General features: G+C 42.8%; 1 protein-coding gene across 1 annotated transcript; it reads right to left on the bottom strand.

Annotated features, from left to right (window-relative positions):
• Positions 1-471: 471 nt before the first annotated feature.
• On the bottom strand, positions 472-22,758 carry crip2 (cysteine-rich protein 2). The gene is made up of 8 exons (XM_071497973.1): positions 22,581-22,758; positions 10,030-10,124; positions 5,295-5,352; positions 4,400-4,525; positions 3,222-3,290; positions 2,955-3,049; positions 2,293-2,350; positions 472-2,019 (listed from the first exon to the last, which is right to left on the bottom strand). Exons 1-8 carry the CDS (start codon positions 22,621-22,623, stop codon positions 1,952-1,954), a joined length of 612 nt encoding a protein of 203 aa, XP_071354074.1. The 5' UTR covers positions 22,624-22,758; the 3' UTR covers positions 472-1,951.
• Between the last annotated feature and the right edge of the window lie 661 nt (positions 22,759-23,419).

The following is a 23,419-nucleotide window of genomic DNA, read 5'->3' as shown; positions in this document are numbered from 1 at the left end:
AAACCCACCTTTTTTTATCTCCATTATAAACTACAGTGTTACAGTTCTGGCAGTTAAGGCTGACCTGAGATGAATGAGTTTACTTAACCCAGTGAGTCATTCAGGGAAAGTTTGCTGAGTGCACTTGCTCTGCTTTTGTAATGATGTTTAACGGTCACTGCTTCATATATTCACTGGTGTGCAGTTGTAGCTTGATGGTATAATTTGTGCAAGAGTGACACCATCATTTCCCCTGTTTTTTTGCCGATGGGCCTCCCATTTACAAGGCTGTAACTGCTTTTAACAAGTGTCATTATTGACGTAGTGTGTGTGTGTGTGTGTGTGGGTCAGACTGAATGAATACAGGACTGTTGCTCAATGAAAGAGATACTTCATTGTAGCTCGGTTGGTGCTTATTAGGAATTTCTACTTTCAATCCAGTCGAACCGAAGCAGATAAATGATAATTAGACAAGCAAACCACAAACTCACACCACATGTAATGTTTGTTTATTGCAATTCATAAACAGAAAGAGGAGTTCATAATCTGTCAAACAACAATCGTAGTGTAACAGAAGGAAAGTTTCTGAAATATTTATTCGCAGGAGTAAAATGACAAATACAGCAGGGCTGAAGTGCAGCATTTCAGTTCTACAAACAGTGAGCCCTGCGGTGTCTACAAAGCCCTACGATGTATGCCAGGTAATGAACAAACACAGTAACAGTCATACAATAATACTAGAATGCACATTCTCACAGAATGACTTGTCTGCAGTGTCTCATCGCTGCTTCTACAAGCTAAGCTACTGTTTCTGCTAATGGCAAAAAAATATAATACTTCAAATAGCGTGTCATCTCTTGGAAAATAACAGCAGGGTTATTTATTAGAAAATAACAATAAAAAATCTTGATCGTAGAGAATTATACAGCTTACATCACCTCATTTGACATCCTTCATAATCAGTCCCGTAAAGGGTAGTAGTACAATGGCTAATGAAATTTAAAGGACTTGAATTAACGCAATAAATACACGATTCTCCCCTGGCAAATCACAGCCCAACCCTCCCAAAACTTCCCCCGCATTCTGCCACGCTTTAAAAATCGTACTGTACTGTATAAAACAACTGGGACAAAACATTTGTGTTATTTATTAGTTCAACACATTTTATGATCCAGATCCTGCCATAAAACTGGTTATCAATATGTGCTCAAAAGTACAAAGTCTCAAGCAGATGTTGAAAATTATGCAACAGTCGCCTCAGAGATTCACTTTCCCACCTTTTTATACAATATGTTCGGACAGTTTTTAAAAAAAATGTTTTTCAAACAAAATCTCATTTTTTTTCACTTAAGGAATGTTGTCAAGCAGCCAAACTGTAAATACGGCATCTGTAAAATAGACATTTCTTCTTTTTTTTAAAATAATTGGCAACATGGTCCTCCTGAGCACCACCTGTGCGTGCAGCCTCTGAGGTGAAATTCCTCTGGCTTTCAGCACAGTGTACCTTTCCAAACCTGAGATTCACTTCCATCTGCTGTTGTTTTTTTTTTTAACATGCATAATGTCAAAAACATCCTCACACTGTTCTCTCGGTGCAAAAATCAAAATTATAAGACTTTAATGTGTTACTATAGTAACATGTAAAATGTTGACAAACAAAAAATTTGTTGAATATTGAGTCAGTCATGTGGTAATGCTGGATGTGGCTGTGCTGAGGGACGTCCTGGAGCAAATATATACCGTATGTATCACATGTCTAGGCAGCATTTGTAATCAATGAACCATCGGATCCGGGGATGCGTGCGGGTCAGCATAGAGTGGAGGGGGCGGGGGGTCTGGAGCAGAAGGCTGGTCGTCTCAGGTATGAACACACAGGTGAAGAAAAGGGGGGGGGGAAAGCTACAAATAATAATACTGTGGTTGATGGTCAGTGTTGTGTAGAGAAGAGGGATGAGGCTGAGGGGACAAAGGTTCAAGGCTGGGTCACTGCACTGGGCTCCTTGTCATAGATGTAGCTGCCCACACCACCAGTGTTCACGCCTGGAAAAACCACAGGGACAGCAGTGGGTAGTCATGGGTTTAGAGAGAGGGCAAGAGGAGGTACAACATGAGCAGGAGAGGCTGTAAAACATGTCCTGTAATGGTTACCCCTCAGGCCCAAGAAGCTGCAGACAAATGTTATGATGAAATGACTGTTGAGTAACACTTATTTTGTGCAACGTGTGCAGCTTGGATCAAGTGCTCAGACATAATGACATTCTGTTTCAAGTGTAGCTGATAAGTGGTGGGTTGACAGCACCCCCTAGCGGTTACCTTTGGGCCCGAAGAGAACGGCATAGCAGGGTTTGTGGCAGTATGGCTTGCCGTCATGCTGGAATAAAGAAAAGATCATACACATTAACACAATGCCAGTATTATTTTTCCTTTAATAAAGTGTCTGCGGGATGATCACTAAAGTAATCTGTAGACCTGTAAAGGGGTGAAAATCACATCTCAGTGGCAAAGTTTCTGGACTTGTAACTGAAATGCAGCTGTATATTTTGGATTTTTCACCTTTTTTTTAATAAAATGAATTAGTTGTTGATTTCCTCATACATGCCCCTTTTTTGGTCTTTTCTTTCTGTTGTTTGTAGTTTTCATTCATTTTTTTTTTTTCATTTGTCAATGATGAGTTTTTCGTTTGTATGTGCATATTTTGTATATATTTTGTATGATTTGGTTTTGAGATCATTTACTTATAGATATCATTTTTCACCAACTATGCTAAAATGTATCATTTAAAAGCAACTTTATGATAGAACTTAAGATACCTAATAAAGTGGCCACTGGGTGTACTTCTGCCACCACTTCTTTTGTCTTTTGTGACTCTTTTCTTCACTGCACATTTTTTGTCCTTTTTTTCTTCTCAGTATTTCCGACTTTTCACCTTTTGTTGTTTTTTTTTCCTCCTCCTCATAAATGCCTGTCTTTCTCACCTCTGCGTGGCTGCCAGCAGCTAGAGTCTTGCTGCACCTCTCACAGCGCAGACAGGGTCGATGCCAGTCCTTGCCCAGTGATGTCACCTTCTCAGCTATTGTGGCAAACGCACACACACACACACACACACACACACACACACACACACACACACACACAGAAAAACATAAACACACCTGTGAGACACCATGGCAACCACTTCGCAGGTCCACACCTATTACTGCAACCTCTTTCCTCACCCACCCTGGAGGTGTGGAACTACTTACCAAAATACACCTTCTTGTTGCATCGGGGACACAGGTTGGCCTCTCCAGAAAAAGTGGTGATGCCGCCAGCTGCCAACACATTACACACACATTAAAAAACTGGAAAAGCTGGAGGAAGCAAAGGAAAATCATTCCACTGATCTCTCCAGTTAGGAAGGAAGTGTATTAATAATGTGGAGGAATAAAAGTGAAATTAAGCGAGGTACCAAACAGCTTTTATGTTTCAAGAGGGAATTATTGAGTAAAAAAAAAAAAAAGCAAATGTCAATTTAGAAATTCTGGTTGCCAAGTTAAAACACTTCTCTCACTCCCTCTTACAGGAGCCAATAATAGCAGCCGATGGATGTTTAATTACATGTAGTGCTGTACTGGGAACTGCAGATGGTGCCAAAAGGTGAGGACTGGTTTCGTTTGGTTTTTATTCTGGCATAAAAACACCCTATACATGAACACTTTTTTACATATTCACCAACAACAAATAAACAAGGGCACAGACACTCAAACCAAACAGAAAGCATGGACATGCAGACACACAAAATAAAAGTAAAACAAACTATAAACGGCACATAAAACAAATACAGCCTTATGCATAAAACTGAAGATCATGACAACGCAGACTGCTGTTCCCCTGCTCCCTGCAGAGTTAATCACTGTAAATACTGAGTTTCACTTTATACAACTTATACTAAATTACTAAAGACACAAAATCACCCATTTTTCTGCTTATTATTTAAATGAATACAATGTTTGTAATAGATTCCAAAGACCTTTCATCTGGTAAGCTGTTCCAAATTTTAGCAAAGCTCTGGGAAGTTTAAATTAAATTGGGTTTTCTGGCTTTAACAACCAAGTGGGTGGAGAACAGCCACTAACTGAAAACTGCACAGTAGAGATTAATTCACCAAGAAAAAGGTTGAAATGATTTTGCTGCTGTTGATGGGGGGTGTGACCTGATCTAACACGTATGAGAAAATCCCCCTCACGTCCCAGGAGACTTTGCGTATCGATGGTCTTATCACAGCAGCAGCTTTCCTTCTGACCAACAGCAGCTTGTTGAAAACACCCAAATCTTACTGGAAAAAACGCCCCTATCCAGCAGCTTTTTCAAATCAACACGTGTCGGTAGAGGCACAGTGTACAGTAACAAAAGTATGAAAACGTCCACGTTTCTTACTTACCTTTCGACGGCGCCTTCGGTGCGTACACTCGCTTCTCCTCAGCTTTGGGGGCTGAATCCACACCAGTAGGGTTGCTGTTGGCTGGAGTATCATACACATAGGAGCCTGCTCCGCCAATGTTCACACCTAAAACACAGAAGAGAGGATGAAGGAAAAAATGTAAGTATTGAGGCTCATAAATCTGCACTTCACCTGACTCAGATGGTGTCTGAAAAGTCTTAAAACTCCAAGTTTATGGAAGAAAAAATAAACTTAATTGACAAAATTGATGAAAACACCAATAAATGCTGAAATAAATACAAAAATAAGTAAATATTTCAATTAATCCATAAAAAGTATTTAAATAAATATTAAAAACATAATTAAATATATATATATATATATAACATATATTGCAAATTGTATTACAAATAGACAAATATTTGTAATTAATCTCTTAGCAGCTGATGTTGCAGCTAGCTCACATCAGCAGAAGGTTTACCAGTCAATTAATATACAGACAAATAACAAACAAATGAAGAATTGTAGAAATGGATGAATAAATAAATAAATGTAGATTTAAAAAATTCATAAATTTGTCCTATTTAATTAACATTTATTTAGCAATGTGTTTCTCTTTACATTAATCTCAGCTTTTATTTGTTTTATTCTTTAGGTTTAAATTCAATTGCAATTTCTTTTTATGCTTATCTCAGCATTCGTTTGTATTCATGTAATGTTCTTGTGGTCTGTGACCTGTGTTGGTTGATTAGGATGGAACTTTTAAACTATTAAACCTTTATTTATTTGTTGGTGCACAACTCATTATTAATCCTTAGCATGATACACTGTATTCTGTGTTGAACAATGACAAGTGTGAAGCAGTATTTGCTGAATAGAATGACATGTACTTCACCTTTTGGCCCAAAGAGGGCAGCATAGCACGGTTTGTGGCAGTAAGGCCTTCCATCGTGCTGTTGGAGACACAGAAAAACACCATGACATTCAGATAAAACAAACTCAAAATGCCTGGAAGGATAAAAACAAAACCTGATGACGCAGATAAGAAAATAGAACCATGAAAATTAGGAGCGGTCATTTTTCATACATTTTTCTGACATCACATAATTTGGTTTTGATCCTTTTTTTCTGTGGAAAGAGGAAGAGAAGGAGAAAAATGTGTCCAAAAACGGAAACGAGTGATTTTTTCCCAGCTCCCGGCTGCCTGATGATGATGTCACTTTCACAGGTTGTTTCAACACATAATAATGACGCCGCCTGTATCCAAGAAACAGGTCTGTGTTGATGAATTCATCGCCACACTTCAGTGCAACCTACATGACCGTCTGCCACTTGAAGTGGGGACAAAAACAAAAGTCTAAGACATAGATGGCCTGTCGCTGATGCATGCTGGGAATGTGGCTGTCATTGCAGGAGCATGTGACCAGTCTGGGTAGGGGATCAGGGCTGAGGGCCAGGCTGGCCGCTGGTCCAGAGCCCGATGCCCATACATGAGAGGAACCAAGCAGTTGCATTGGGAGAGATGCCAGGCCCTGGGTGGTCAGGGACACTTCTGCTTGGGCGACATGAGCTCCTTCTTCTCAGAGGACGGTGCAGCCGTAAAAAGGATTGTTCTCTCACCTTTAATAATGCATTAACTGCGATGGGATCGGCTACCGTTAAAGCAGCCACGCACTCCTCTCACACGTCCTGTTTGACATTTATGAGATCCGTGAAGGTTTGGAGGCAGACGCCAAAGCGCTGATGACTTTCTCAGGACAGGACACACAGGGCTTCATTGTCAAGTGAACTGAGTGATCTGTTCACAGTATCACTATGGCTCCGGCTGTGAAACACGAAGAGGCAGAGGAACCCTAAAAATGGATTATCCATTGCTGCTGCACAGCCCACTCTCTTCCCAGCAGTTAACCTCCCACATCCTGACAGTGAATATGTCTTCTCCATCTATTCCTAACCTGCTCTTCCTCTTTAAGCTCCATGCCCCATTGATTCAGCCTTTACTTTAATTTTGTTAGAGTTCAAACCAGAATGAAGGTGGATTAACGTTGAACCCTTGGCTGTTTTTGTTCTGCTTTTCACTTCCTTTATTTACAGACCTATAGCAAAATCCCTACATGTCTTGGCTCTTAGCGTGGAAGTGAGGAGGTTAACCAGAACTACATTTGCAAAACCAGTCAATTGTTCCTCCTTACGAAAGTCCTTTCTGGCGTGAAACTGAAAACTATGGTTTGAAAACACTTCTGATAAAGTATAAATCCCACCTTTCTAGTGTGGTGTCTTTCTCTCATTGTGGGCTCATTACCGCCCCGAGAACCAGGGGCCTGCTGAAACAATGAGCCTGTTCCACACTCTATCTATCTTGCAAATGTTTGAGAAGCTGGGAAAATAACAGAAATATATTTTTATTAACGAGGAACTTACTTTGATTTTACACATCATAGTCTGTTTACAGGTGTTGGGACTCATGCCATGTGGCTTGAGATCAAAGACTACAAGAAAAAATCTGGGGGTGTGGCGTCAGAAAGAAGTGATCTCTGTAGCCCGCTCCTCATCTCTGCTCAAGGCTGTCCCAATCTCTGACTGAATTATCAGTGGTTAAGTTGTATTGTGGGTAATTTAGGCACCTGGATTTGACATGGAAATAACAGAAAAGACAGTAGTTTTCTAACTGTCCATTGTGAGTCATTGTGATATAGGAGGGCAGAACTAAATTGAAATTGTCTGGGTTTTTGGAGTGTCTGTTTTGTTTTAGCATTGAATGGTAAAGACAGAGAGTGTGATACTGTCACAGGGATAGTTAGCTGTAGGTTTAACCTGTGTCTCTTTTTGAGTGTTTTTATTTTTATGCATTAAATAGATTACTGCACCATGAAAAGTCTTGCTATATTAGCCAGGAGCAGTTCTTGTTTCCACTGTTGACCATGGAAGTGCGTAAAGTGGATAACCTCTGAAAACAGCCTAAATGTAGTGCTCATGAGCCAAGAAAACTTATCAGGAGCACATTTCTATTATTTCTCAGCAAATGTATGGGTTAAGCTTCAGACTTCATGCTTGACCCTAGAAACAGCAGCAGATGAGCAGCAGACGTCATATCACATTTCCTTGAGGAGCAGATGAATTTGACCCTCTTGTCCTGGCCCTTGTTGTTTTTATTCTGCTTTTCACTTCCTTGATTTACAGACAAAGTCCACATGTCTTAGCTGTTAGTTATTTTAGGAATAGGTTGAGCTTTTTTCGCAGATGCCATCAATCACCTTTTAGTTTTTACTCAGAAACGAAGCCATTTTTGATGCAAACTGTTAATGCAGCCATGATCATTCAGGGTCAACAGTGGAGACTTGTCACCTTGTCTTTTCCAGCCTGGCTCTCTGCCACCAGCCGCAGGAAGCTGTTGCTCTGTCTTAGCCCACAGACGACAGGCCAGACTGGGCCTCGTCCTGCCCCCCGCCCCCTCCCTCCAGCAGCCGTTACTGCTCCAAGGTTCCTAACCTTCTGCATACCAGGCCTGAGATGACATCAAACACCCTCCCAGACAATACCACAGTTACTTTCTTTTTTTTTTTTTTTTAACATTTAATATCGCTCTCCCTCTGTTTCCATGACGATGATTGAGCAGCGAGTATTTCCTACTAAAGTCAGGCTCGTGGCACGGCACCGCAGCCCAGGGCGGGATTTGGATGCTGTCCACCGAGAGAAAAGAGGTGGAAGAGGATGGTGGCGTGGAGAGAGTGCAGGCCTCAGAGAGATTGTGCGACTACATTACTGTAATCATGCAGAGATTAAACGGCAGGAGCAGCATCCTTTGAGGTCTGTGGAGACATTGCTTTTGTGTACAAAGAGGCTGAGATCACATCCTCCTTGCACAGAGCAAAAAAAAAAGAGGCGGGAGACTCAGAAAAGTGCACGAGGGATATTCACCCACGAGAGAGAGGGGGGGTGAGAATTGAATCATTGGCTGGGTCACAGAACGCAAAATAAAAGAAGCATGATAAGAAAATCCCCAGGGTGACAGCACCAGATAGTGAGCAGAGCTTGTTCGAGGGTCACAGTCGGGGGGGAATCTGTGTTGAGACGTGATACTGCAGTCTGATTATGTAACAGACGGAGGAAAAGGGATCTGAAAGCAACACAGCCTGTTGCGCTTAGGGGGTTAAAATTCCCACAGGGACAAACCATATTGACAGATGCTACCAGGCAGGAAGAAGGACATTCACTCAGCAATTTCCTGTGGAAATGCACATGGCCAGTGAAATGAAATAACTGATGCAAAATGCTTGAATATGAAAAGATGCTCTCTCACTGTAATACTGCGTTTCCTCCCTGACACGTCATTACATGTTTTTTTTTTTTTTTTTACACACTATCATTGTGTAATAAACAGATTTTCTGTATGTTAAAACACTGGATAGTAATGTCGCATAGTAATGTTTCTGTGAAGCCAGAACATGGTTGATAAAGTCCATCAATCAGTCAATACATAACCAGGCATCACTGACCTCCCCTTGTTAGATTTCAGAAGAAGTCAATGAACTATGGCACACAGTTTGTTGGCCTTTGTCCCTGTGGGCTCAACACTACTGTACTTATATTTATGAAGAAAAAAAACAAACAAAATAACTACTAAAAAAAGCTACAAAGGACACACAAAAGACTATGAAGTCAGTTCAGAGGAGCTTGACAGAAGCCGTTTGGTGGACATTTTTAGCACCGTCGAGTGGAAGCATGAATGGCCTCGGTGGCAAGTGAACTCCTACCTCAGGCAATGTCTGTGAATGCATTAGTCTCAATGCACACAGCTGTACAGGCTGGAGAGAGTCCATAACACTGCCCCAGTTGCAGAGTTACAGGCCACATTTTGTAGTTTTTCCCTTTTTTATTTCACTATCTAATTACACTGGGAATGAAAAGAAAAATGAAAGTGTGTGTTTAAATCCAAGTTGGAGTGTTTTTAAGCAAGAGGCTGGATTTCCAGTTTCTTTGATCAGTAGGTCATGACGCATAGAGCTAAAGCGATAAATCCATTAGTTAAAAAACGAATTGACAATTTAATGAATTGTTTTCGTCAGATGTTTCCACCACTTTTTGGCATGTGACACTTTAAAACAAAGCTTTGTCTTGTACCATCGCAGATAGGTTCGGCTGTGTTTGAGTGTCACTGTGGTTGACATTGCAACCAAAGATCTGAATTGTATTTGAAGACTATGAGGGAACACAAAGCTGTAAAATGATCTTGTAAAAAGTCAGAAAAATACACATAATGTGATTTTTTTTTTCTGCTTTCCTCTCTGCTTTGTTCGGTTTCCTCAGATGAGGATGTCTTCTTCCTACCCACTCTCCCATTTAGCATTTTACTCCTATAACTTTGCCAGAGAGTTTACAATAAAGAGGATCAGGAGCAGAGATATTGTCTTTTTTATTCCACATTTCCATTAATCCCCATTTTCTAACACTTCATAGAATGAAGCATGCATCCATTAATTGAAAACATAATGGAGAGATTTCTCGATGAAGAAAAAATACTTGCTTGGATACTTGCAGAACTAATTAAGGGAAATAAAGTAGTATTACACACATGTAATGTCTGTGTTGAAAGGACAGTACTGTGCTGTTTCTAGTGGTGGTGCACTGACCTCAGCGTGGCCTCCAGCATTAAGAAGCTTGTTGCAGCGGTCGCACTTGAGACACAACTTGTGCCAGTCTTTCCCCAGTGATGACACCTTTTCAGCTGCACATGAAAGACAAAAGACAAGAGACAGGGGAACGGGGAGGGGGACGGGGGTGAGTGCAAACGTTCACATAAAGCCGTATTTATATACATTACTCCGAACAACAGTAGTTATGTTCTCCCATCAGTTGTGTCGCGCTTTGTATGTGTTATAATGTGTTGTTCAATCGCTCATCGCAGAGCGGCATGACGTCCCCTCATTGCTTCACTCTCCACAATAATGATTAGCTTGTGCGCTGCATCTCTGAGCTGCTGAGCCTCGATGGAAATCCTGTCATCGTGTCAACCCAGCGATTGTTTTCTGGATGGGCGGGGATGGGGCATACTGGGAAAGCCTGTGTACCACACAGGATGCTGTCATGATGTCACTGCGGCATAGACAGACAGTGGCGTGAGTCCCAGTCCAGCTGGAGCGGGGGGCGGGGGGGGTGGGGGTGCCCACATCTAACCCAGATCCTTTGTATTACCTCTCCAAACATACACACACCCATCCCCCAGTTTACAGTATACCCCTCCTTCTGCAGACGGCCCCTTCAACCCCATTTCCGTCGCCTTTTTTCTCCGGACCGCCGACCGCCCCCTCCAGACAAGCAAAGGGCGCTAATTATACCCTTTCAAATAATAAATCTCTCCTGTTTCCACACAATGGGCCCTAAGGAGTCGTGCAGGCAGCAGAGGAAACACCTTCTCTTATCAGGGGAGGGCACAAATAGCCGGATGCTGGGGTCAGTTTCCTACATACCTTCGGTCAAAAACACACACAAACATATGCGCACACGTACAGCATGTATGCAGACATGCAGACGATTGCTTCCTCCTGTTCTTCCTGTCCTTAGCCGCTTTCCTGCATGTACCATAACCTGTTAAAGTAATGTCAAATTCCTGCGTCAGCTTCATGTCAGGAGGCAAATTAAATCAGACATCAGAGATTTTCTGAGCAGCATGGAGGGCAAAGAACAATTTGTCCAAAAACACAGGAAAAAAATAAGAAAAACAAGACTCAGCGTGCACGTCACAAAAAGGATAACATGAGTTTGAAAGTTTCTTGCATTAAAAAATATTTAGAAAAGACTGTCAAGTAGGGACAAAAATGCACTAACTAACATATTCAAACAGACTGAAAATGCACTGGACAATGGAGTTTTTTATTTTAAAAGACCTTAAAGCCTTTGACCAAATGCACTTTCTTCTATAAATAATACAATTTAATGTGATGTGAAAGACAAAAGTTATGTTCTGTGTATCACATGGAAAAGGCTCATCAGCAATGCTGCAGGAAATCTGACAACTCCCTGCAGAGATTTGTCTCTCCAATCAGTTTCACTGTCAGTTCTCCGTGTCATTTACACCACCGAGACAAATGGCCAACAACAAGACCCTGGAGAATAGCTGAGGATGGGGTGCAGGGTGAGGGGTGAAGGGTGGGGGCTGCCAATCAAGACTAAAGAGCAGTGGAATGCTGACATGGCCAGAAGACGCTGCCGGAAATGTGATATCACCCTTAAAGATGCTGTCAGTCAGAGTAAAAAGCCTGTAATAAATCAGTCTGCAAATCAATCTGCTGTTAAATCAAGGGATGGCTGCAAAACCTCCTCACACCAGTAGAGTAACAAGGGAATGACAACACTCTCCTGAAACAGCAGGGAGCCATCGCTGTTGGATGTGGGCGAAAGCTGTACTAATCCTGTGGTTGTGTTCAAAGACCGTTCTCCACTGGTGGAGTGTACAATCACAACGTCCTGGTCACATCATCAGCCAAGGGAATACACACCTGTTGGCATCAGCAACCAACAAACAGGACGCCCCACTGGATTTCTCATCATCGCTGGTGACGTCAATCACAAAGAAACTTTACAGACTTTTGCTGAAATTCAAGAGGAAAAACACAGCGGGCCTTATTTACATCCCGGTCGTTGCTGGAGTGCTCGCTGTGACCCTTCAGTCTGTGTGGTGTTAGTATGTCTGTTCAATGTTGTACTGTGAGGATTTGTCATTTTGTCAAGCATATGTGGAAATTACAATAAACCTGACTGAGTGTGAGGCCTTGATTGCTGCCAAAATGTGGATGACCTGCACTCAGTACTGACCCTGAACGTATCCTGTGTAGACAGGCTGAGGACTAAAGCTGCAGATGCTGCTGCTCATGCTGCAACAACTGGCTGATACACTTCGACAGACACCTCAAACCCTTTCAGTGCGTCAACGTCAGCTGCTGCTGTCATACAATATTTCACCATGCCAAGATTTAATACTTTGTGTTTGTGCGTGCAGTCTTCAGTGTCAATGTTCCTGTGTAAAAGTAGCTTCTTAAGTTTCTCTTAAATTAGAGAATCGTCACAAACATTTTAACACCTTCAGATGATGTTTAAAGACAGAGTGGAAGCAGCAGGGGCTTAACCTGTCTGCTCTGAGAGCGAGTGTGTGCAATTTATTTCCTCCTAAATCTGAGGATAACCATAAACCTCCTGACACCTCTACACTGTTAAAAACAGGCTGCAGAGGAGTCCTGCCAGTGTGTCCTCAATGTCATGGAGTGACTCATGAATGTAGACACACCTCCAGACGGACCTGAGAAGTCAGTGTATGAATGGAGGCAGACGTCACAGCCTCACCAGTGCGTCCTCATTCCTCTGTATACGACTGTGTGGTAACAAAGTGCTCTGTTTAACAGCTCCCTGTTTTAAAGGGCAGTTGTTATTGTAAGAGGGGTGAGCCTGTCTGTCTGTATTGTGTGTTGTGGGAGTTATAGAGTGGGGGAGGTGGAGGGGATCTGCATCTGGCCCAGATGTTTATACCCCCAGCTCTCAGGCAGCCTGTGTGCTTATTATCCTTCATATAGCCCCCACTGCTGAAATAAATCCAGAAAAAAACATGCATATGAGTTGACATTTTACATGGATGCAAACAGAGAAGAAAATCTAAATTAAAAAAATAAAAATAACATAATGAATGTCGGTTCTCGGTATCCCAAAATAGTACACGTAGGCCCAGATGAAGCAACTGGAATGCCACCACATCCTCCTCTACCTCGTTACAGCAACAACGTGAGGGTAAATGTGTCCACTTGTGTAAACAAACAAGCCCCTGCTCACAGGGAAGTCTCTCCGGAAACTTACGTTTACATGGTCAACACCGATGAGGATGTGCCAAATCCTTTTAGCCAGGCTGTTTTCCCCCATGACGGTCTGCAATTCACCCCCCTCAAAAGCTCACGACAAAGGATTCCCCTCTGATAATGTGGACCTGCTTTGAAAAGTCACTGTTGAATAGTTTTACTAGATCTCACCTGAAATTCATGTTTGTTTTGCTATAAACCTGCATTTACAGTGCATTCAGACAGTCTGCAGACCCCGTGAGGTTTTTCACATTTGTTATATTGTTTATATTAAAACCCTCATCAATCTATACTTTTTACCCCATAATGACAAAGTGAAAACTGTTTTTTACAAATTTTTTTAAAGGGAAAAACTAAAATTTCACATTGACAATGTTCATCAGAGCAAAAACTAAGCCATGAGGAGGAGGCAACTGCCCACAGAGCCCAGAGACAGGATTGTGTCGAGGCACAGGTCTTGGGAAGGTGACAAAAACATTGCTGTTGCATTGGTGGTTTCCAAGTGCACAGTCACCTCCATAATTCTCATTCAGAAATTAATATTCAATGTTACACTTAGAAATACTTCATCTTAAAATATTCAACCATCCAATTTGTTTGCTGCAGGTGTTAAGAAAAGCTCTGGATTCTTGCATTTCAAAAATAATATAATGCCACATTCTTGTGAAGTACTGACTGACAGACAGATGATGCTGCTGCAGGAACACTGAGCTAGAGGCGATAGAACAAGAAAAATTGAAACAGAGTGCCGGTCAGAGGTCATCACCATAACCATATGATACCTGCACCACTGTAAGCTGCTTAACTTCATTTGGAAATTCCTGGTCTAAGCTCTTCGGCCTGCGGCCGACTCCTCTGACTGCACTGTCAGTGTGGTTTAAATCAGCGAGACAGCCCGCTGCTGACTCCCCTTCTCACTCATCAGGCTTCAGTGTTTACAATCGCTTGGTCTCTCTGATGTTAGTGGCCATTAATCAAAGTAAAGGAGACAAAACTGAGCACAGTGCACAGTGCTTTGTGAGCGAGAGGAATCTCTGTGTGGATGCCAATCAACTTAAGCCACATAAATTTATGTATGACTTTGTAATAAGATGTGATCTGAGCGAGCAGCAAAAGAAGTGCAGTATCGTGCAGAAATGTGTGGCAGAACTGTGCACTCCCATTGTCCACCAACACAGCCTCAGCCACCGCCCTCCACCCACCTCAACATCAGCTAAGTTGATTTGGAGCCAGGAAATTACCAAACAGGCTCAAGTGCAAAAAAAAAAAAAACTGACTTCATGCCCAATAGAAATTAGGTTAGCAGCTCTACTGCTAGCTTAGCACAGGCATGAAATTAACAGGCAACATCTCTGACAAACACTGTACTTTGTGTCATTCAAAACCCAAAGCACGAGGAAGTGATACAGCAGCTTTTATGTCACTAACTGTTAAGAACGTGGAAATTGTGATTGGCTGATGTTTCAGATTTCATGTGGCAAGACATATTTACACTTGATGAGAAGGCTCTTCAGCTTTAGCTAAATTTAGCTTCTCCTACTTTTCCAGTAACATATTGTCCACGATAGTCCATAATGTTTTTCAGGAGCCAAACCATCAGCTTTCAGTAGGGAAGGCATGGTCTCTGATGATAAGTCGGTAATAGAGTCTAATTTTTTTCCCTGGGAAACTGGAGTCATAAGGCCTGTAATGCAAAGGGCAAAGACAACAAATTCAACATCAAACAGATTCAGCATCCTTAAAAAACTAATTACTCATGTGATATTGCAGCGGGTAAGAGAATCCAATCCTACGACAGAGGGACATCTGAGAACTTCAAGCGGGCTGTGATTCGATTTATTTTGTTTGCTCTGTTACATGATGCACTTAAACTTCAAATCGCGTTAAGAGCGAAACCAATTACGGCTCAGACAGAGTCGCTCGGCCTGTAAAGGGAGCAGGCCTGCAGCAAACGCTCCACAAACACACTGTAATTGGACGGAACATTAAGCAACAGAACTTTAACAAGGGGTCTTCAGAGGGAAAACATTATGGGCCCATTTCTCCAAATGAGTTGGCTGCCTAATTGCGAACAGTGACAGGGCAGGGGAATCCAAACACCAGGGCAGACCGTGCACTGAGATTCACCTCCAGGTCAGGAGGAAATCTGTCCTCTGTCTTACTCGAAGTCGTAACAGATAAACACGCACCAGTACAAGTTTCTGAATATCTACCAAAATGCAACATGGCAGTGGGTTGGGCTCTGAAATCTCATGCGGGTGCTCTCTTATCACTCAATAATTTGATCAGGCTGCAACGAGGAGGGGGGGGGGGTGTCTAATGTGTTTGACAAAGGGGATGACAACAGTGCCACTGCTTGGTGTGCTGCCGGGGCTCCAGTCTCCAACCAGATAGAATCAGCAGCAGCTGTAAAGGCTCCTGTTTGTGGATGTTTAACAGCTTTAGGAGAAGCATAACTAGATGTATCGCACCTTAAATGAGCATGAGGGAAAATATAATCATCAAAAGACTCACTGATGCATCAAATCACTGGCTTAGGAGTCAGGTTCATGATGTAACCAGTGTTATTGTAAATATTTCTAAATCTCGCTTGGCTGGATTCTGTTCTGTTGCACCCTCTGGTAATGTGGACCCATCTGTTCAGCTTCCCCTACACTAAACCCACCCAAAACACACACACACACACACACACACACACACACACACACACACACACACACACACACACACACACACACACACACACACACACACACACACACTTCTCACCACCCTCTTCCTCATTCCCTTCATCCATCAGTGACAGCTGAGGCCACACGGGTGTTTTGCTGTTTGGGTTTTTGTCACAGCAGTGTGAAAACTGCACGTCCTAATAAACACCGTACGCCTGTCTCACTGACGGACTGACTGACTGACTGACTGGAGGCCCCCCAAAGGCAAAGCAGGAGTCGAGCTTGAGGAGGTGCATTGAGTGAAAAGCCTTGTTCATATCTCAAGAGAAATGTAAGAAAGGAAAAAACAAGCAGCCTGTGTTTCCTTCTCCGCATCCTCTCACTATTCTGCTCTCTGGAGCACAAACACCCTCAAGGATTTGTGACCTTTTGCTTTAACTTAAAGACAATGGCCATTCAGTCGGGCACACAGAGGAATTCAGCTTCACCAAGGGAAGGGAGCTTAAATGAATTTTCAGCTGAGGTACAAACTGTGCGTTCATTCATCACATACTACAACCTACAGCAGTTTATTGAGCGTTATTGTGGCGTCAATCCCTGCTCAGTTCACACGATCATGACATGTAACAGCTTTACATAATCACACCTAGAGTGATAATCCCAATTATTTCACTAGCTGCTGTGACTAACATTATTAGCAGTGATGGTCTGGGGAGTACATTTATTTATTTATTTGTCCCTTTCATGTCCATATCTTGACCATTTTTGAATTTCAAGTCTAAGAAATGAAACATTCAGAGGCCAACATGTCAAAAATGAAAGGCTGAACTAGACTAATATATAACTATAACTATAAACGTATGTTGATTAGGTTAATGATTATTTCTTTGATTAATCTGAATCTCTCTAAAACAGCTAATTTCTCAAACTGGAGGCTCTGAAAGCAACAGTAAAAACATTTTTATTCCTTAGCTGCAACTATCTAGGTAGGAAATTGATGAACTGATTAATCTTTTTTTTAATAAAATGTCAGAAATCAGTGAAAAGTACCCATTATAACTTCCGAACTTCTTGAAATGTCTTGTTTTGCCCGATCCACAGTCCAAAACTCCAAAGATACTGTATTTAAAATGATATAAATCAGAGAAAAAGGACTGAAGCCTCCCATTGGAAAAGCTAGAAACCGATTCAGTTTGATCTCATTTTTGTGGACTGATCATTTCAGCACCTCTGCACAGTAAATGTATGAAGTGCAAGCTTTAACACACTTGCACATGATTAATAATCCACCCCCTACTTATAGACTGTTGAAAATGTTTTTTACAAAAACTTATGGAATTTGAGAAAAGGAGTTTTAAAAGATCATCCTCTGCTAGCTCTGTGTAAAGTAAAAGTAGGTTGACCCCAGCAGTGGTGTGCTGTTGAACATTAGAATTGATTTGTTCTGGGTCAATGTGCTCATGCAGCTCCCTGTGGAGCTCACACTGATTGTGCAGGGTGGAGACCGATGCTAAAGAGCCTCCCGGAAACATGTATTTGGATCCGTCTCTCCCTGTGGCTGATGCAACCCTGTGGCAAAACTTAGCTCTGTAGGTCGTCTGTCGCCTCAGCCAAGGCGAGGTTTCCTCCCCAGGCTTTCTCCCTTTCTCTCTTCCCCCCTCCCTCTGCGACTAAAAGAGGCCGACCTTGTGAATCCTGCTGGCTGACGTAAATGGGCTGCAGCTAACTCGCATCCTGTCTGCGCTGGTCAGAGGAGCCGCAGGCAAAGCTCTTCTCCACAGTCCCTGCCTGGGTGACTTGCTCACCCTCCCCTGAACCCCTGAGCCTGCTTACACCACATCTCTTCTCTGACCAGTGAGGACACTGTGTCCCAGCTACAGGGACTTCAAAAACATCTAGTGTGCATGACTTGCTTACAGAGTAGTGGACCATGTCTGGACAAGAGGAAGCGGGCCTGTATCAGTAGAACTGCACCTTCAGATCTGGCCTGTGGTAATTGAATAACCAGCCCTTGAAGAAGGGCAGACATCATATGACAGAGGAATAAAACATAGCAGTGCTTAAATTCCTTTGAGTGAAATCATCTGAGTCTTGTAAAGGAGCCTAATAAAATTGACTTTGTCTACATGAGAGCATGGTGCAGTGGGGTAGTTCCTTTAGAAAACATTGAAGACGAGTTTAAGTTGTGATTCTTAAGATTTCAGTCCTGTGGATTTGGCAACACCTGTGGTGGTATTGATATGTGCTTTTTAGCAACACCATACATCTAAATCACACCGGTATTAACCACTCTGGCCAGTGAATTCGCCCTGAGCGGCTACTGTTGGAAGCACAACAAAAGAGGACAGACTTGTGAATCTGTTTACAGCGCACCCAAACAAACCATGTGAAGTCACATTGTTTTAATAAAGAGGAAGACGACTAAAGAAGACACAGTCTGATGGTCAGACTGGACACTAATACCGAGCTAATGAACTCTAATGTTGTCTGCATCACATGAAATGCATCCATGTGCTGGCTTTGGTTTTCTGCATCGCGTCCGGTGCGAGCATGCATTGTTTTCTCTGAATCCCTTGTGCGAGGGTGAGGCCTGCCACTTTTTCTTCAAAATCTGAGCAACTTTTCAAAAAGTAAATACTCAATCTATAATAAATCTGTTTCAATTCACACATTTTCCTCCACACTTTCTTCGCCCTTCGCCCTTCGCCCCCCCCGCCCCACCCCCCTAATATTAGCACAAAGCTAGCCCCCGCCCCTCTTGTCACTTTCTGATAGCGACCCACTGTAGCCTCCAGTCTGCCCTGGAGATGTAGTGCTGCTCAGACCTCTTGTCTTGTCTTGAAACCCAGTGATGGCTGAAGCTCTTGTCAAACTACAATCACCATCACCATCACCATCACCAAGGCTGATCTTCAGCCTTTATCGGAAGCGTGTCTTGCTTGCTGCGTAGTTGTACTGTATACCTACAGAAAACTGTGTTATAGAGAGGAAACAACTGTTATTGCTGTAAGAATGGCAGCCAGAAATAATGTCAAATATATGGTTTTATTGTGAAAATGTTGAGGGTTTACACATTAAAGTGTAAGTGATTTGGATGAGCTGTACACAGCCACCTTTGTTCCTCTGTGCTGTTACCTAACAGGTCATACTGTTGGAAGGTGGAATGGTTTCACCTGGGTTGGGAAGGGAGGGGGGGGCAGTCTGACTTTCAGCACCAAGCTTAATGCCATCTCCATTAGAGGATCATATTTGTGCCTCAAAAAGGCAGAGAAAAAGTACCCTCATTGACTGGTGCGCAGTATCTGGCAGGTTATGCAATGGCACCAAACAGGAGGCAACGACTCAAGAAATGATGTTACATAACTGACAAGGCACATTCACACAGCCTACTGGGCAGCCAAGTGGAAAACAGGGTACTCTAGTGTTGACAGAAAAAAGGGGAAAAGAAAAAAGGGGTATTGTGTGGATGTTTGGGGTAAAAGCAGCACAAAAAAAAGAGGTGTGTGGGAATCAGTGCACCGCTCCGTATCGTCAGGCTGAGAGGACGAAGGTATTCTGCCTCGCTGGGACGACAAACGTGCACAGAGACAGAAAGAGCCTTGTGTGAATAGAGATGTCGTTTCTCATTATAATGCATGAGGCGCTTTGAGAGTCTCCGTTTAAATAAAGGCGAGCCATCTCACCCCATTTCCCCCCAGTCCTTGCAGTTAAAAAAAAAAAAAAAAAAAAAATCAGGGGAAGAGGAATTCAGGGCCTGAGGCAACACCGAGTGATTGAAGAAGAGGAAAGAGAACCTGAGTGAGAGGAATCAGTAAATGAAAGAGAAACTCACAGCAGAGCACCATTAGTTCCCATTAAGTTCTTGTTCACTCACTTAGCTGCACAAAGATGCATTGCTCCAATTTGTCATGAACCAGAGTTGGATCGCTCAGCTGAATTTGGGTCTGGAGTCGGGAGGTTTAGTGAGCCATGCTGTGTTGTGTTCTGCACCGACTCCCTCACACGCTAACAGTGCATTTCCACTGGGCCTGGTCACATGTCTGCCAATGGTCCCTGGTGCATTATAAGCACAGGAACCAACAGATGCGAGGCCGCAATGTGGACGCAGGGAATTTGAATTCAACCCCACAATTAAGATGTTCACCAGCACCGACACCAGCAACAAGCTAAGGTTTCTTTTTTTTGCTGCCGTTATATGGGTTTCTGAAAATAACATTACAACACTTTAGACACTTCGAAGTCAGAGGGAATGGCAGCAACAATCAACATTTGCCTTTAGCGGCGATGAAGTTGAACCGTCACCACGATAAAACAGCCGCCTGTTAAAGTAACAGACGGAAAAATAATGAAAGCAAAAGATTTTCCATCCCAGCCTGTGGCTCACCGCTGTCATTTCATGACGTCGGTTTTGCAGAAGTAAAGAACAGGATAAGTGTTGAACGCCTTGCCTGCAAAATCCAATATTGGGCAACAGCAGCTGGAGGACCAGGTGTGTAACTGCAGGGTGGGCCAATCACGGCTGTATATAGCACAGAACCCACTAGCACCACAAGAAGGAAAAACGGGAGCGAAACGGGACGGGAAGCAGACAATTTTCTCCATCAACAACACATGTCCTGGTGTAGATCAGAAGCGGTGTTCATGCCTGTTTTCTCACTTCTGACTGTTCCGCAGAGTTGAATTTCACCTCAACAACTGGATGTCTTGTGTCTCTGGAGAGTGGAGTGGCTGAGAGGAGGATGTATGTAGGTGGAGCAGCTGAGCTCATTCTACATTACCCGGGATTCATAACCGACGTCATGTTGATGCTTCAGGCTGTGGGCGGCAGAGCAGGCTGAACTTTTCTCCCTCCCTGACCTCTCCCATGTCTTGTCATAGGTTTCCCTGCCTCCCTTGCAATGGCTTCAATACTGTCATTAACACCTCCCTTCACTTTCTACATCCTCCCTGGTTTGACATGTGCAGCCAGCTCCACCCGTGCTGCCTTCCAGTAGCAGTTCATCATCATCCTCCTCATCTTTATAGTAGCGCTCTCCACCCAACAAGACACACCCCGACCAAAAATAACTCCACGAGGCTGGATCATAGTATGTTACATAAAATTTTTTTTAAAAAAAACATACATCATCTGTGGAGCTGTGACTCACTCGCTGCAGCGAATTAAGGCTGCAGCGCAAACGAATACTGAGACATTCATACAGTCTGTATGGGAGACAAATAAATCTTATTTGTGCAGATATTATTCCGTGCCAGTGGCTCTCGGGACCCATAGGATGAGCAGCAGCTGTGATGTTCGCTGCCACTCCCGTTACGTAACAGGACTTCCATCCACTCACATAATTGATTTTGACCCCCGTGACAGCTCTGATTGTGTGCTGCGAAGTGTAGAAAAGATCAGCACAGAGGAATGAATTTTTTTCTGTTCCCAGCACGTGGCCAAACATAACCACAGAATTATTCGAGGTTCAACAGGGACAGCAGCATGTTCCCTAAAAAATAAGCCACACAGGGTGCACATCGCAGGCAGCAACTCGGATTTAAAAGAAGCAATGTCAATTTTTGCTTATTTTCACAATCTAAGCTCCTCTAATCTGCTGCTTTTCTCTCGTCTGTGTGCATTTCTTTCACTGCGAACATCTGTCACAGGAGATGTGAGATGCCGTCTTCCTCACTCTGACTGAGTGTGAGTCAAAGCTCTCTGCCCGAGTGGGCGTTTTGTTTTCCCACCTTTGTGCACAAGGATGCGATATATACATGTTCACAGGTTTTCATCCCACTGACGCGGCATGATGTTGCAGTGCTCCTCTGTGAGTGAGCAATCTCAGCATATGGCGTTTCTGCACTCTTGGCAACGGCCTTCATCAGCAGCCCTCCAAAGCCAACTGCCAGGCTTGGCTGTTTACCAAAGACGACAAATTAAAAATGGCACAGATCAGTGTCAAAATAAGATAAATCATTCAAACAGTTTTGTGAAGACAGTGCCGAAAGGGCAGGTTTTCCTCTCACATTAGACAGAAGCATTTCGTAGGTTTTTAAAAAGTGTTAATTTGCTTAAACATTTGATCACATGGGTTCTGTTTACACTGACTCCTTAGCCCCTCCAGCTTTTGGTTCTCCCAAAGTTTGTCTCTGTGAATCATTTACACTTCCAGCAGCAAGTCTTTGCCTAAAATAGTGGCCTAATCTACGAAATGCTGCGCTTTATTTATGTTAGGAACTCATTTGGAAAATGTAAGAAGGGTTTGGATTTTTCCCACTGGACCAAAAGTAGTATTGAGCTTTATGGATCCGATTTAAAGCTACTGTCAAACATATTCAACAAAAAAATACTTTTAATATCCCACTGCACTCTGGTGAGATATTCAAAGTAGATTTGAAAAGTAGGCAATTTTTAGTCGATGTAAAGTCTATAAGTCAGCATAGCTTAATCCTAGTTGTGTGAAACATATTTTTTTTCAATGAATGGGCATTAACTGAATCAGAAGCACTAATCATGCCATTTGTGAATTAAAGAACTACAGCATTACAAAAAAAAAAAAAAGGTAAAACAAGTTGCCCCTAAATGATCGCTCCCCTGTGAAGAGTATCCTTTGGCAAACGAGCGGGATCCCCATCCTGAGCCAAAAGTAATTTCAACAACCAGGACCACATAAAGCGGGCGCCACTCACCGAAATACACCGTCTTATCGCACTTGGGGCACTTTGAAGCCATGCTGGGATGTTGCGGGTCGAGTGGATGTGATCTGTTCCGTTTGTTTGGAGCGGCGTCCACTCTCTCTCTCTCTCTTCGTCCTCCGGTTCCTCTCTCTCCCACAGCAAGTGTCCTGCTCCTCTCTCGGAAGCTGGGAGCATCTATTCAGGCAGCGGCTGCTCATTAACATAGCCCCGCCCTCGCCACGCCCCCGTGTTTACTTCAGGTGTTGTGGGAAATGTCGTAGCTTTTAACAGCTACTGACCCGACAACAAACTGGAAAAGAAACAGTTTGTTTCTTTTTGATTTGATTGTGTTTTGCTCTATTTATGTTTTGAAATCAATTAAGCACGTTTTCTTTTCTTGCTGCCTCCGTGGCACATTTTATTATTAAGCTATTTCTCAAACTACTTGCAAACAAACTATTTGAGATACATTAGCTCTTCAGCAGGGTATGTAGATAGCTTGAAATATTTACCTAGCTTCCTGTGTTATCTGATGATGATTCAAATGCTCACAAATTAAATGTGTTTTTTCTGAAGCTTTGGGGAAGTTTTTTAATTCCAAGTTCCCTGAAAAAACAGCCACATGGTCCATTCTGTTTTCACTTCAACAAGTCACATCCATGGCTAAAGAACTTTTGAAACACAACTTCATTCATCACTGTGCTTCAAGCTCCTTGTCAAATCATCATTATTAACACCATTATTTTTCACTTTTCTTGTGTGCATCCAAGCCGGTGTCATGAAAGCTTTTGCGATGATAATGTGCACAACCCTTTTGTAATTTAATCATGTTCTGCTTATGACCACAGGAT

The sequence above is a fragment of the Trachinotus anak genome, unplaced genomic scaffold, assembly GCF_046630095.1.
Source record: "Trachinotus anak isolate AG129_WGS33_773 ecotype Australia unplaced genomic scaffold, CSIRO_AGI_Tana_v1 ptg000015l, whole genome shotgun sequence".
Taxonomy (NCBI): domain Eukaryota; kingdom Metazoa; phylum Chordata; class Actinopteri; order Carangiformes; family Carangidae; genus Trachinotus; species Trachinotus anak.
This window is presented reverse-complemented; position numbering and strand designations above follow the sequence as displayed.